The 14823-nt window shown below is 37.8% G+C and overlaps 1 protein-coding gene across 3 annotated transcripts in view; it reads right to left on the bottom strand.

The window, feature by feature from the left end:
* Window positions 1-3821: 3821 nt before the first annotated feature.
* Window positions 3822-14823, bottom strand: part of STK33 (serine/threonine kinase 33) — a 240177-nt gene continuing 229175 nt past the window's right edge. For all 3 annotated transcript variants that reach the window (XM_058305788.1, XM_058305786.1, XM_071218215.1), the window contains one exon: window positions 3822-4502. In XM_058305788.1, coding sequence (XP_058161771.1) covers window positions 4290-4502 — 213 coding nt within the window. In that variant the 3' untranslated portion in view covers window positions 3822-4289. The remainder of the gene's footprint in view (window positions 4503-14823) is intronic.

Genomic DNA, 14823 nt, shown 5'->3' with positions numbered 1-14823 from the left:
AAACCAAGTACAGCCATTAATGGGGCACAACTTCCTTGGCCAATTTCAAAGCTCTGCCTGCTGCTGAGAATGCATGTTTGAACAAAGCCCTTATTCTGTATTCTAACAGCAGGGCTGGAATTTGAAAAGCTTCATTTTCAAGACTCACTGCTTTTGATCTGACCTGGAACTTAAATTTTGGAGTCAGAAAGAATTATTTGATGTGAGGGCATTTTCAGGACTTGGAGGTGTCCTGGGTGGTACTGCAGGGACAGTTACTGGACATTGTATGTCCTCCCATGGCCCACTGGGTGGACAGGGGAAGAGTGTAAACTGTAATGTGGACCATTGACCATGTGGTGCGGTGGTGCTCAGAGATGTATTCACCAAGTGCAATGAATGTCCCATGATGATGGAGGAGGTTGTGGTTATGGGACCAGTGGGATGAAGGAGGTGGGGGGTATATGGGGACCTCATATTTTTTAAATGTAACATTAAAACTAATTAATTTTAAAAAATGCAATGAATATGCCAAACTGTGAAAGAGGTTGTTGATGTGGGAAGGGGGGGAAGTGAGGAGTGAGGTATATGGGAACCTCTTATATTTTTTAATGTAACATATTGTGTGATCTATGTATCTTTTTTTAAAAAGAGAAAAAAGATTAAAAAATTATTTAAACAAAACATTCCAATGATAAGCACAAAATATTTAGCTGCATTTGTTGTTGTTTTCTTTTTCCTCTCCTTCTCCCCTCCCAACATCACACAGCATTCCTACTCTAAATGTAAGGACCATTCTGTGGCAACCCTTAAAACTGCATCCTCTCTCAGGTTCCATTTCCTGGGTCTTCGTTTCTTCAGGCTGTGCCTTTACCTTGGTTTGCTTGTGTGAGGCCATGTGAAGGGCCGATTGGACCCCAGAGGGATCTGGAGCAAGGGATTTTATGGGCAGCACTTCCCTCCTCTGACTCCCACTTCCAGGTTTGCCACAAGCAGGTTTTGCCATCCCATCGTTTTCTTTATTAATATTTCATTTTCATTTTACTCCCCCCACCCCATCTCCTTTTTCTTCCTTCTTGGATTTATGTTCTTCTATGACTTCATCGTCTATTCTCCTCAACTGACCTTCTCCACAGCCCCAGCCTGCCTTTATCTCTTTTATCATATACTTCCTGCCTTGACTTAGATGTTATTCAAGTCATTCTCTGTTATTCAAGTCTGAGTGTTGATCAGTGTGGTTGGGGGTTTGGGGCTGGATGTACCCCAGAAAAACGTGTGCTTAAATGTAACCCATTCCTATGCCTGTGTCCCACTGTAAGTGGGACCCTTTTTTTTTTTTTGGTTAGACCAGTAAGAATAATTTATTAGAAAACGGGGGAAAGAACAGAGCTTGCTGAGAAATAAGAAAGAAAGATGGAAATACACACCAAGATTTGATGGTGCAGGCTAGCAGGAGCTTTTGATGAGGTTTTTCGGTATAGGTGTGGCCCCCTTCAGTGAGGACGGGTCTTAACCCTAATACTGGAGTCTTTTATAAGCAGGATGAAATTCAGACAGAGAAAAAGTCACAGGAGGAGCAACCAGAAGCTGAAAGTGACGAAGCCTGGAAGAAAAGGAGGAGGCCAGAAGAGGCTGCCATGTGCCTTGCCATGTTGCAAGCTAAGGAGCAAAGATGGCCCGCGGCCAGCCCCAGGAAACAATCTTCAGGGAGAAAGCATTACCTTACCTTGTCTTGATTTGGACTTTTTTCCTAATTTCAAAACGGTGAGCAAATGAATTCTCATTGTTGAAGTTGAACCATTGCAAGGTATTTGCTTAAGCAGCCAAGGAAACTAAAACAATCAGCATTTACCTTCCTTGGAAATAACACCTACTACTCTGCACTGTCCTCGACTGAGCATGTCTCCCCAGGTCACAGCAAAGCCCACCTCTCCCTGCTGTGGAGAGCAGGAAGCGTCAGAGCAATTGTTATTAATGCCTGAGAGCACCTATTCGTCACTGAGAGCTGATCATAAATGGAAGAGCTACTTTTTCACAGCCATGGATGCAAACGGGGAAAGTAAGGCCATATATCCCCAGATATTAAAGAGGCGCAACAGTTGGAAAATGAAGTTCAGACATGGCTTGGTCCAAGTGTGTTCCATATAATTGAATAAGAAATGAAAACTCTATGGAAATTCTCTCTAAAGTGAGCCCACACTCTATCAAAATGACTCTACATGAATAAAATGAAAGTCTAGACTGAGGAGAGCTAACAGAATGTATCTCATGGTAGGAAGGGCACTTGGCCTTGCTTGGTGCTGGGGTGGGAAAGGGTGCCGACATACTAAACACACAATGACCCACCTTTCGGTAAGCGGTTAATTCTGGATCTTTGCTAAAGCTTAATGAGCAGAGTCGCTAATTTAGGAACAAAAAGAAATGGAGTGTTTGGATAGTATTTAAGTTCACAACAGAATTCTCCAATCCCGAAAGGTAACATCGCTGTTAAAAGAACATTTTGAATGCAGGTAGTCTTCAATTTTTAGTCCCAAGGAATGGGCAGAATCAACACTGCCATCTCGACTGGCTTTTCTGCAAGGAGAGAAGCAGCCAGCATTCCTAGGTATTAGGTCCCTGCTCCTCCAGGGCTCTTTCTTGGCAGAGATAAAGGACTGAAGCCCTCACCTCTGCCTCCCAGAGCATGAGTAGGGAAGGGCAACCTCCACTGAGCTTTCTAACCAGGTGAGTAGAACATGCTATTCGAACGGTTGCTCACTAAACCCTGAGGGAATGCTTAAAGCACAGAAGGTGGTTTACTGACTGCCAGATGACCTAATGGGACTGGAAGTAATTATCAGGAAGGGAGAAAGACTTGGAAGAAGTTATGTCAACTCCAGTTTTGAAATAAAAGCCAAGCCAATAAAGAGATGATAATGCTTTGGCTGGCAGGATCCCCAAGGGAAGCACATTGAAGGCCCTGAGAAAAAACTGGCAGAACCACTCAGGCAGGGCAGTGTGCGCCAGGGCTATCTTTGACCCATTCAGAACCACAACCGTGTCATCTAAATTAGCTGCCAGTAAAGAAGCACATCTATTACCTTTAGTCAGTGAGTGGATTTATATGCAACTAATACATGCTTAGCTGGCCAGGTATGGATCATTTTTGAGGCCTAACTAACAACCCCACAGGGGCTTGAAATGAAAGTAAGTTACAATTTTATAAAAGAGAAAACTGAATTTTTTTCTTTAGACCAGGGATTCTTAACCTTTTTTATTCCACGGACCCCTTTGCCGGTCAGGTGAAAACCATGGACCCCTTATTAAGTCCACACTATACTGAGTATTATTTAATAAATACATCATACCTGCACCAACACATTCCCACAAGAATAATGCTTTTCTGAATTTCAGTTCAAGTTTACGGACCCCTGGTTAAGAAGCCCTGCTTTAGAATTTGTTTGGGAGGCCAAGTGAAGCATTTATTCACCCAGTTTGACTTCAAATGACAAAACTATTTGCCTATGAGGACACAAGACACCAATAATACTAAAAATAATGATGTATTCTCTCCTGCATCCAGTCTCATGACAGATGGGTGCCTACCTTCGCTGCAGCCGATCATGTTCATGATTTGCATAAGGGCTTAGAAAATCTTTTTAGATTCACCTCTTGTTAACATAAAAATTAACTTGACTGGGCAAAATCTGATTTTTACTGACTAAGTCAATAGACTGGGCACTTAGCAGCAAGTATGCAAAAGTAGCTAAAAGATGTATTTTTCCAAGTTTAAAACAAGTTGTCTTAATTTATAGCAACCTGAAATCACAAGAACACATGTGAATGAACAGAAGCACTTCTGCTATAGTACCTACGGCAAGTTTATTAGCAATTTCCTAACAAAGTGTTCTAGTGCAGAGTGCACGTAATTATTTGGAACCTCCATTACCATATTTGGCCTTTCATTTTCCCATGTAAATAACTGTGGCTAAATATAAGAATTTGAAGTAAAACTGCGCAAGCCTTCCAAACTGGCCTTGCTACTTTGAGGGCATATGCCCTTCTAAACAACCCTTGCATACATCTTGAGTTGATTTCAGCCACAGCCCGTCATCCAGCTTATTGATGGCTGTCCTTTAACATCATATGCAATTCATGTTGCTTTGGAGATAACTAGCTTCAATTTTAAACAGATGCAAACAGACGGCAGGGCTCAGTTGAGCTAAAAGGCTAAAAGCTTGGCATAGTCTTGTCCTTTCCCCTTCCTATCCCATCATGTTAGAACTAAAAGAGCAGCCTTGTTTTTGTACCATTTAGCATTGGAGAAAGCCTTAGTGTTTTTTTTTGGTTCTAGGCACAGCCATGGATTTAGTAGTGTATTTAGTTGCTATTACTGGGCTTGAAGTCACAGGGGGGACCTCTATTTCTTCACTGAGTTCAACAGGAAGGAGTTTGTTAGATTTTAAATTTGAAGAGCATATGTCCAAACTGTCCATGTTTGCCTTCTTACTGGTCTCAGGAAATAACTTTTCACAAGTAGTGGGCTAGAAATAAAAGAGAAGAGCTGGATGAATTTCCAGAAACAAAGTAATATATAGCAATTCAAAGAAGCAAAAAATTACAGTTATCCAGGATGTGTAAATTGGACCACTCTCTAGATAAAGAACACAAAATAGTCACATTTTAAGATTATTAAATGCCAAAGAAAGTTCCTTTAGCACCTTCGCAAAAATGGAATTGTTTAGTGTTTGGTGTAGGTCAAATTGTACAGGCTCAATTTCAAATTCTCTGTGATGCAAAATGGAAGTAAATGTCTAGTAACATTTGCATAGGCAAGTCCACTTGGACATAATTTTATTTATCTCATTTCATCTTTACAGATTTTTTGACAAGCTTTGACATTTATGTGAATATCCTGACAAGTAGAGCACAATTGTTCTTTCTAACCTGGGTACAAAGTTGTTGCATGTGGCCCACACCCCACGTTTTCACCATTCTCCTGGCCTGATTTCAGGGACTAGCTCCTCATCCTAGTCCCACTTTTTGGGCAGGTCTACAGACCTCTTAGAGTCTCAGATTCCTGTTAAACAGGGAAAAGAGTATTTGTGCATTTGCCACATGAGCTTATTCAAAAAATGAACTTGAGGGGGTGGCCTTGAAAGTACTGTGTGAGCTATAAGCACAAGGAGAAGAGATTTTAATAGGCCACTGTATTTTCTCAGGTCACTTCACTCCACCATAGAGGATGAAACAGTCTCTAATCCTGCTACTGTGCAGGAAGAGTCCATTTCGACCTTGGACCCATTTAGAGTGATCGCTTCTAATTCAATGAAGCTGAGCACAGGGTTCTAAAAGACCAGAGAGTGTCTCGAGAGAATACATAAGTGAGAGCAGATACGGTCAAGATATGAGAGTACAGTTACAGCAAACTCTCATTTACACAAAATGAGCTGGGAACAGCGTCATAAGTTTAACACTTTACTTAACTGAAAGCTACAGTATATGCAGGTTAACAATGTTCAGAGAATATGAACAGACTCTATGTAACACAGAACAAATGACCATTGTATTCCTTTGGTCATTCAGGCTCTTATGATACAAATTCAGGCTCTTATGTAGTAGTAGGCCCTTAATATGAGCTGTTCAATGAATAAATGACTTCCCAGGGCTGCAGCAAAACTTTAGTCCTTTACACTTTCTAGTACCTGTTTTTCAAGAATGAGAAAATCTAGCTGATGTCTGTTTGCTTACTGCAGATAGACCTTAAATATGTGCCTCTTCAGAATATTATTCATGTCTGACTACAAGCTAATTCTTGAGATGGTGATATATAAAAAAATCATTTCGTATATTGAAAAATCAATTCATATAAATTATGAAATGTACAAAGGTCCTTTTCTCTATAGATTTTTCTCCCCAAGAAAATTTCTGGGTTACTTCTCTGTATTTTCTTTCAAAAAGAATATTTAAAATTCTTTAGCATTCAGTGACATAAGTTGAATCTTTTCATTGTAGCCTCCTCACGTTCAGCAACAGGGTGAGAAGACAAACACCCCTGATGTAGTACTTTGCTGAAGAAAAGTTACTTTTCTGAAGAAAAGTTCTGATCCCTACGATATGAAACCTATCTTAGAAAATTCAATTCATAAAAACTGAATTCACTTTACATATAAATCCTATTTAAAGGTGGATCTAAATGTACCCCCTCTCTTTTGACATTTCCACCTCTTGAGTTATCATCTAAGTAGTTGATGCTTTTTAACACATCTACCACAACTTAAATTCTACAGAATGGGACTAGAGATTCAGTAATTTTATTTTTAATGTGTTCCCATTCATATCTTGCTTATCGTTTCCATTCTTCTTTGTTCTATTTGTTAACGTACTTGAGTCATTAAAGCAGACTCACAACTTGCAGACCCCAGAATGAAGTGCTCATAAACAGTCTCCATGGGCTTGATTAGTGCTGTAGATTTTTCTTTTTCCTAAAAAAACTAGAGGCACTGGCGTGTTCTTCTTGGAAAAGATATCTTAAGATGATTCTCAGAATTTTCTGGCACAGTGTAAGGGAGAAAGAACTAAACCATAATGTTTGGTTGTTTCAGTTTAGAAACATGACATTTCTGTTTCACTCTGCAGCGAGATGAGAAAATGATATTCCTCAACCACATTCGTGTATGTGTATATGCATGCATGTATTTATAATTTTAGTGATTTATTTTTGAAATTAATAGTACAGCCCCAGGACTTAATATTCATAAGGTACAAAATCTTATCCCTGCCCTGTAGTTAACTCAGTTCTGCTCCCACCCCAAAGATAGCCAATATTATCAATTTACAATGGACACATCCAGAGACATTTTATGTCTGCTTATTAGGTTGAACTGAATGGAATTGGCTGTGGTTTTTTCAGGTCAAGAAAAGTCCAATAATAGCAATTTCATATGGTTCAACCTAATTTATTGATCAGAACCCTTTCTTCCTCCTTTTTTATATACAAATGGTAGACAGATCATTAAAAACACTCTTTCACACCCTGATTTTTTTCAGTTAATGACTATATCGATGCTCCTTCCATGTCAGTACATAAAAAGGCCCCCATTCATGTTTCTGGCTGTGCAGTACTGTCTCGTGGGATGTGCTTCAGGATGGACACTCAGGGTGTTTCCAATCTTTTACTAGTACAAATAATGCTGCCAGGAGTAATCTTGTACTTGTGTCATTTTGCACACTTGTAAGTAGATCTACAGGAAACGCACTTTAGAAATGGAACTCTTGGGTCAAAGGTATACTTGAATTGAAATATATTACCATAATGCCCTCCATTGAGTTATATTAATTTTTACTCCTACTAGCAAAAATTAAGAGGGTTTATTTACTTCTTTTTTGTCCATTGGTGTTTAAAACACGTTAAAAACAAATGTAGTCAACCATATTTTAATTCAGATCCAAAAGAAGACTAAAACTGCCTGCACTGAAATAACTCATGATATTTGTTCCTTTATTCTCTGGTACATCACTGCAAATCTACTTACCTTTATGCCAATGTTTATTGCAAATGCTTAAGCGCTTCTGACACAGAAGAGCTTCTATGTGTATGTGTGCATCTTGTAAAATACTGTGTGTGTGTGAGTGTGCACATATCCTGTAAAATACTGTTTATTTTTGCTAATTACCAATTGCATTATATTAGGATGTATTTGTTTAGGAATCAGAACAGTAAGAATTTTCCTACAAGAGGGACTCTCTCTCTTAAATATCCCCTCATTGAAACTGCTCTCTGATGCTAACAGAACGTGGATGCCCATCACCATGTCACCATGGTGCCCATTGGGCTGAGCTACAGCTTTCTTCACCAAGAGCCAATCTTCTCATCTCTTTGGAACACAATAGGGCATGGCAAATTCTAGTTTTCAGGCTTTTCTCTAGGAACATGAACAAATTTTAATATTTCAGGGATTTCTTTTATAGGTTATAGATTAAGTTTTGGGATTTCTCCTTTTCTTCCCTCATAGATGGTGGGATTCCTCAGGGAGCTATGCTGTCACTGGTGCAATTTTACAGTTTTGTAAGTAAGAGGAAAGAGAAATGAAAAGTAACACTGCCAAGGCTATAGGAATCACTAAGATCTTCCAGGTCATAAGAAAGAAAACACACAAAAAAATTTGGGATAATAAAAAAAAAAAAAGATCTTCCAGGTCATGAAAGGCAAACAGAAGGTGATGAGCTCCCATAAGACTATATGCAAGGGGGGCAGGGAGGCGGGGGGAGATGACAGAGAAGTTTCAATATTCAGCCCTAAAGAGGAATATTAGAAATTATCAATAAACTGCTGGCCATCCATCATTGATCCAGAAGAGGATTCAAAAATCATTGTAGATGTTTCTCTGAAGATACTATACTGGTCTAATGTACCATCTCATGGTGATCAAAAAAACTTGGGTATCATCAGAAAGCATCTTACAGAGCAAAGTAAACAATTCTTCTATCCTAAAATAAAATCATGATGATTTCATACCCAAAACACTGCAACCAGTTTGAACAGGAATAAAAGGTTACTGATATGATTAAGGGATAGTGGCTTCTTTATAAGAGATCTATTCGGTCTATATAAGAATAAGATTTATAATCAAAATCTATAAAATGATGAAGGGGACAGATTTCAGCACTCTGGAGCTAGATGGCACCTCTGAGTGCTACAGTTATAGGATGGTTACATCAGGGGCTAATCCAAGCAGCATTTCAATGGCTCTTCATCCTTGATAGACTCTTAATATTTGAGACAGCTCAAGAATAGTCAGTCCTACTGCAGGAAAAACGATGGAAAAGATGACCTCACAAGGTTTCCTCCAGTCCCAACTTTTTGCAATTTGGTATCCTTGGCCTGATTTCTCTAGATCATATTATTAATTTTGAGAAGGGGGATCCATCTGTGCAAGCAGAGATATAACAAGAAAATTGGACTACCTACACATATTTCATTATTCACTGGCATAACTTACCTGATGAGCTCACCTGGTGATAATGGATGTAAAACCTGCAAGCTCTAGTCATATCACTGCAAGTTAATACCAGTGCATGATTACTAGAAACTGTTACCATTTCTCTGAATTTTGAGTAAAATACATGCTATTTAAGTAAAGTGGTTTATCACCATAGCAACCATTTCTAGAGTTACACATTCAAATTACAGGCCTGCAGAAGGTCCAAGTGACAGAACATTCTGATACATGTTCTCTTCTATAGCTTTGCTTGCAATGGTAATCTACCTTTTCTCACATTCTTGTGGGTTTCAGAAGAAGGAAGGGGAAAAAGAGAAATCGATTTCCAAATAGATTTCTTTTATAAGGTTACTCACATGAAGAACGTAAACTACAACATAAACTATAATCCATGCTGTATAGTAATGCTCCAAAATGCACTCATCAAATGCAGTGAATGTACAACACTAGTGAAAGAAGTTGTTGATGTGGGAGGAGTGGGGGATGTGGGGAGTGGGGTATATGGGAACCTCCTTTATTTTTTAATGTAACATTTTGTGTGATCTATGTATTTTAAAATTAAAAATTAAAAAAGAAAAAAAAAGCTAACCTGCAAGTTAAAGAGGCAAATATCTTTCTTTTCTTTGTAATTAATGTATACATTTATATAAAATTGAATATACAAATTTCAAGTGTACAGTTTGATGGGTTTTGACAAATACGTAACCTATAGAGCCAACATACTAATCAAGAAATAGAGTAATTCCTCAGAAGGTTGCCTTGTGCCTCATCCCAGTCAATCCAGGGACACAACTGTTCTGATTTTCTCTTTCAATATACATTAAGTTCGCTTTCTTCTAAAGCTTTATATAAAAGAAATAATTTAGTATGTAGTCTTTTGTGTCGACTTATTTTGCTTAATGTTATTTAACTGAAAAATTTATAGTGATAATTGTAGATTTACAACTGTAGCAACTTTTATTTTTGACATTCATCCATGTAACAGTAGTTCATTCCTTTTAAAAAATTTATTAGAGAAGTTGTGATTTTACAGAACAATCATGCATAATATACAGGATTCCCATACATCAACCCACCAACACCTTGCATTATTGTGGAACATTTGTTACAAATGATGGAAATTTTATTATTTGCAAAATATTATTGCAAACTATAGTTCATAGCTTACATTTAGTGTATTTTTCCATAAACTACTCTACTATTTAGAGTTCAGAAATAGCTTCTCATATCTTCAGTCAAGCGATTCTTGATAAGGGTGCCAAACCAACCCAGGTGGGCCAGAACAGTACACTCAACAAATGGTGCTCGGAGAACTAGACAACCACAGCCAAAAGAAAGAAAAAGGACCCCAATCTCACACTCCACACAAAAATTTATTAAAAGTGAACCAAAAGACCCAAATATAAAAGCAAGAACCATAAAACTCTTAGAAAAAAATGTAGGGAAAGATCTCTAAGATCTGGCAGTAGATGGCAGTCTCTCAAATCCCACACCCAAAGCAGGAGCAATGAAAGAATAGACAAATGGCAAATCCTCAAAACTCAATACCCCCGATCCTCTAATGACTTTGTCAAGAAGGTGAAAAGGCAGCCCACTCACTGGGAGAAAACACTTGGAAACCACATATCTGGGTTTGACCTCCATTCGATATGAAGAGATTATACAGAGAGATTAATTTTTAATCTTCATAATTACCGTATGAAATATGTAATATCATTCCCATTTTGCAGACGAAGTAACTATGGTACAGTGTTTAAGTGACCTACCCAATGTTCAACCATTACCTGGGATTTGAGTACAGGTAGTGTAGCTCCAAGATCATCCTCTCAACCATGTTGTCACTCTGCCAACATTGTGTGGCTCCTGTTAGAAATCCCTCTTCTACTAGCCATGGGTCTTCTCCTTGTTCCCACACTAAGATCAGTTCTGGTTTTATAAAGCAGTACCACACTGAGACAAGGGGACTGTAGTTCTCCAGCGTCATATCTCTGTACAGGATCCTTTTAGCAGGGCCCAGGTGCTGCCACTCCTCCTGGATGAGCTCCACAGCCATATCCTTGAATGACACTGAAGCCTGAAATCTTTTCATTTTCTACAGCTCTTAGGAGAATGCGGAGAACTGTGCCGGTTCAGCTCACCTGCGCAACCTTCACTCTGAATCTACTAAAGTCGCTTTCTGGGACTCTATTCAATTCCTGGTAAGTCTGAATGGGCGGAAGGAGAATAGTTCATTCCTTTCTAATTGCCAAATAGAATTCCATTGTAAGGATATACCAACATTTGTTTATCCCTTCTTCTGTTAATGGACATTTGAGTTGTTCCCAGTTTGGGGCTGCTATAAAATTGCTGAAATATCTTCCACAAGTCTTTTTATGAAATTACATTTGGGATTCCTAGGTAAAAGTTAAGTGAATTTTTAACTTTATTAGTGACTGCCAAACTGATTTCCAAAGTTACTGTCCAGTTTTTAATTCCCACCAGAAATCTAAGAAAATTCCAGTTGCTCCATATCCTTGACCAGTCTTTTATTTTTTTAAAAAAGTGTAGTGATATCTCATTTGCTTTTATTTTACATTTTCCTAATTGACTATAAATCTTCCTATATGAAGTTTCTGTTCAAGTCTTCTGCCCATTTTAAAAATTGGGTTTTGCCTTATTTCTGAGTTGTAGGAATTGTTTATAGTCTAGATACAAGCCTTTTGTTAGATAAATTTATTATGAATATTTTTCACTGTCTGTGGCATGCCTATTCATGCTCATATTATGCTTTTGATAAGTAAACATGTTTAATTTTTATGCAGTTCATTTTATTCATTTTAAACTGCTTTATATATTCTAAGAAATCTTTTTTTTTTCTCTAAGAAATCTTTGACTACCCCTAGTTGGCAGATACTCTCCTAGGATTTTTATAGTTTTGGTTTATTAGGTCATCTACTGATTTTAAACTAATATGGTATAAGCCAGGAGAGCAAAGTTCATGTTTTCCATATAGATACCCTGTTATTCCAGCACCATTTATTGAAAGAATTATCCTTTCCCCATTGCATTGCTTTGAAATCTTTGTCCAAAATTACTTGACCATATATATGTGGATCTATTTCTAGACTATTTTGTTTCATTAATTTCTTTGTCCTTACAACAATATTGCATTGTCTTAATTATTGTAGCTTATACAGTAAATTTTGAAATCACACTGTGTAAGTTCTCCAACTTTGTTTTATTTTTCAGATTATTTAGGATCTTCTAAGTCTTATGTGTCTCCAAATAAATTTTAGAATAATCTTGTCAATTTAGACAGAAAAACCCAAGCATTCTAGAATTTTAACTGGGATTGTTTTGAAATTATAAATCAATTTGGGAAGAAATTACATCTTAATAGTACTAAATTTTCTAATCCATGAAGTATATGTCTCCACTTATTTTAGTCTTGAATTTCTCTCAGCAATAACCTATGATTTTCAGTATAAAGATGTGGCACATATTTTGTTTTATTTATCATTAAGCATTTTGTTTTATGATGCCAATTTTAAATGGTAATAAAATTTTTTGTTTTCAATTGTTCATTACTAGTACATAAAAATACAATTGATTTGTATTCCATCTTATAAACTTAATTTTCTATGCACACAAAATCAATCATGTCATCTGCAAACAAAGACAATTTTATTTTTCCTTTCCAATCTATATAATTTTATTTCTTTTACTTGCCTTGTTGCATTGGCTAGGACCTCCGGTACAATGTTAAAGAGAAAGCATAATAGATGACACCCTTGACTTTCTCCCATCCTCAGTTAAGCCTCAACTAGACACATCTACATGACTTACTATTATTCTATCAATACCGCTTCTCATTATTCATCCTCATGCAACTAATATTTACCAGTTCATTCTCCTCCCCACAACCTAATCAGTATTTCATCATTAAAAGTGATATTTATGAGCGTTAGTTTTTTTTGTTGTTGCTAAAATCCCTTATTATGTAAAGGAAGGTTCCTACTTTGCTGAGCATTTTACTCATGTTTGAGTGCTGAACTTTATCAAATGCTTTTTTTCAAAACTATTGAAAAATTACATGTTTTTCTACTTTATTTGCTAATATCATGAATTACATTGGTTGATTTTTGGATGTTAATCCAAATGTGCATTCCTGAAATTTACTGCACTTAATCATGATGCTTTATCCTTTTTAGCTATTTCTTGATTCAGCTTCGTTTTGGATTTTTGAGTCTATATTTATGAGAAATATTGACTAATAATCTTTTCTTAATATCGTCATCATTTTTTCATATTAATGTTACACTTATCTTATGAGAAACCAGAAATACTTTCAAGATTTAGGTAAGCTTTCTCTTATTTGTTCTTAAAATATTTGGAAGAATTAACCAATGAAATCATCAGTGCCTGGAGTTTTCTTTATGGGCAAGCTTTTAAATACAGATTCAATTTTAAAAATAAATATAGGGAAGTGGCTGTGGCTCAATCAGTTGGGCTCCTGTCTACCATATGGGAGGCCCTGGGTTCATGTCCCGGGGCCAACTTGTGAAGGCAGGCTCGCCCACACACTGTGGAGATCCGCCAGCCCAGGTGCCACAAAGCACCACCGGCCTGCAAGTGCTGCAGAGAGCCGACTCAGAAGTATGATACAACAAAAAAAGGGAAACAAGTGAAAAAAACACAGAAGAGTGTGCAGCAAATGGACAAAGAGAGCAGAAAAAAGCAAGCCACAAGGAGGGGGCGGGAATAAATTTAAAAGAAGTACAGACACAGAAAAATGCACAGTGAATGGACACAGAGAACAGACAGTAAGAAAGCCACAAAGAAGTGGGGGAATTTAAAAAACTATTAAAAATAAATATTAAAAAAAATAATAAATATAGACGTATTCAGTTTTTTTCTCTTTTGTGGTGTCTGATTTTTGTGTGTGTCTGAGTGTTTTCTGTTCGTTTGTTTGTTTTGCTTTACTGGGGCCAGGGAATGAACTCAGGACTTCATATGTGGGAAGCCGGCATCCAACTGCTGAGCCATATCAGCTCCCTTGAGTTGGTCTGTTTGTTTGTTTTGCTTGTTGTTTGTCTTTTTTTTTTTTTTTTTTTAAAAGCACCAGGAACCGAACCTGGGGCCTCCTATGTGGAAGCAGGCACTCAACAATTTGAGCTACATCTGCTCCCCTGTGTTGTCCTTTTTTTTAAGTAATTTTACTGTTTGTATACACTTTTCAATTTATTGGCATTAAGTTTTCACATTATCCTCTTGTCTTTTATAAAAATAATTTCCTTCTGCCCATTTTTGTTGGGAAGGATGGTTAATTTGTTCTTTTCACTCTTTTTCTAGTTTATTGAGATGAAAGCTCAGATCACCAATTTTATTATTGCTATTATTTAAGCAGTCAACATTATTTTATATTTACCCACATATTACTCTTTTTTTCTCTCCCCTTCCCCCACCCCCCCCACCCCCAGTTGTCTGCTCTCTGTGTCTATTCACTGTGTGTTCTGTGGCCGCTTCTATCCTTATCAACGGCACTGGGAATCTGTGTTTCTTTTGGTTGCATCATCTTGTTGTGTCAGCTCTCTGTATGTGCGGCACCATTCTTGGGCAGGCTGCACTTTCTTTCGCACTGGGTGGCTCTCCTTACGGGGCACACTCCTTGCATGTGGGGCTCCCCTACGCGGGGGACACCCATGTGTGGCACGGCACTCCTTGCGCGCATCAGCACTACACGTGGGCCAGCTCCATACAGGTCAAGGAGGCCCAAGGTTTGAACCATGGACCTCCCATGTGGCAGGCAGATGCCCTATCCATTGGGCCAAGCCTGCTTACCACATATTACTTTTTTTGATGCTCTTCATTCTTTCCTCAAGTT

Source organism: Dasypus novemcinctus, chromosome 10, assembly GCF_030445035.2.
Source record: "Dasypus novemcinctus isolate mDasNov1 chromosome 10, mDasNov1.1.hap2, whole genome shotgun sequence".
In the NCBI taxonomy this organism is placed as follows: domain Eukaryota; kingdom Metazoa; phylum Chordata; class Mammalia; order Cingulata; family Dasypodidae; genus Dasypus; species Dasypus novemcinctus.
Note: the sequence above shows the minus strand (reverse complement) of the source record. Positions and strands in the feature narration are given on the sequence as shown.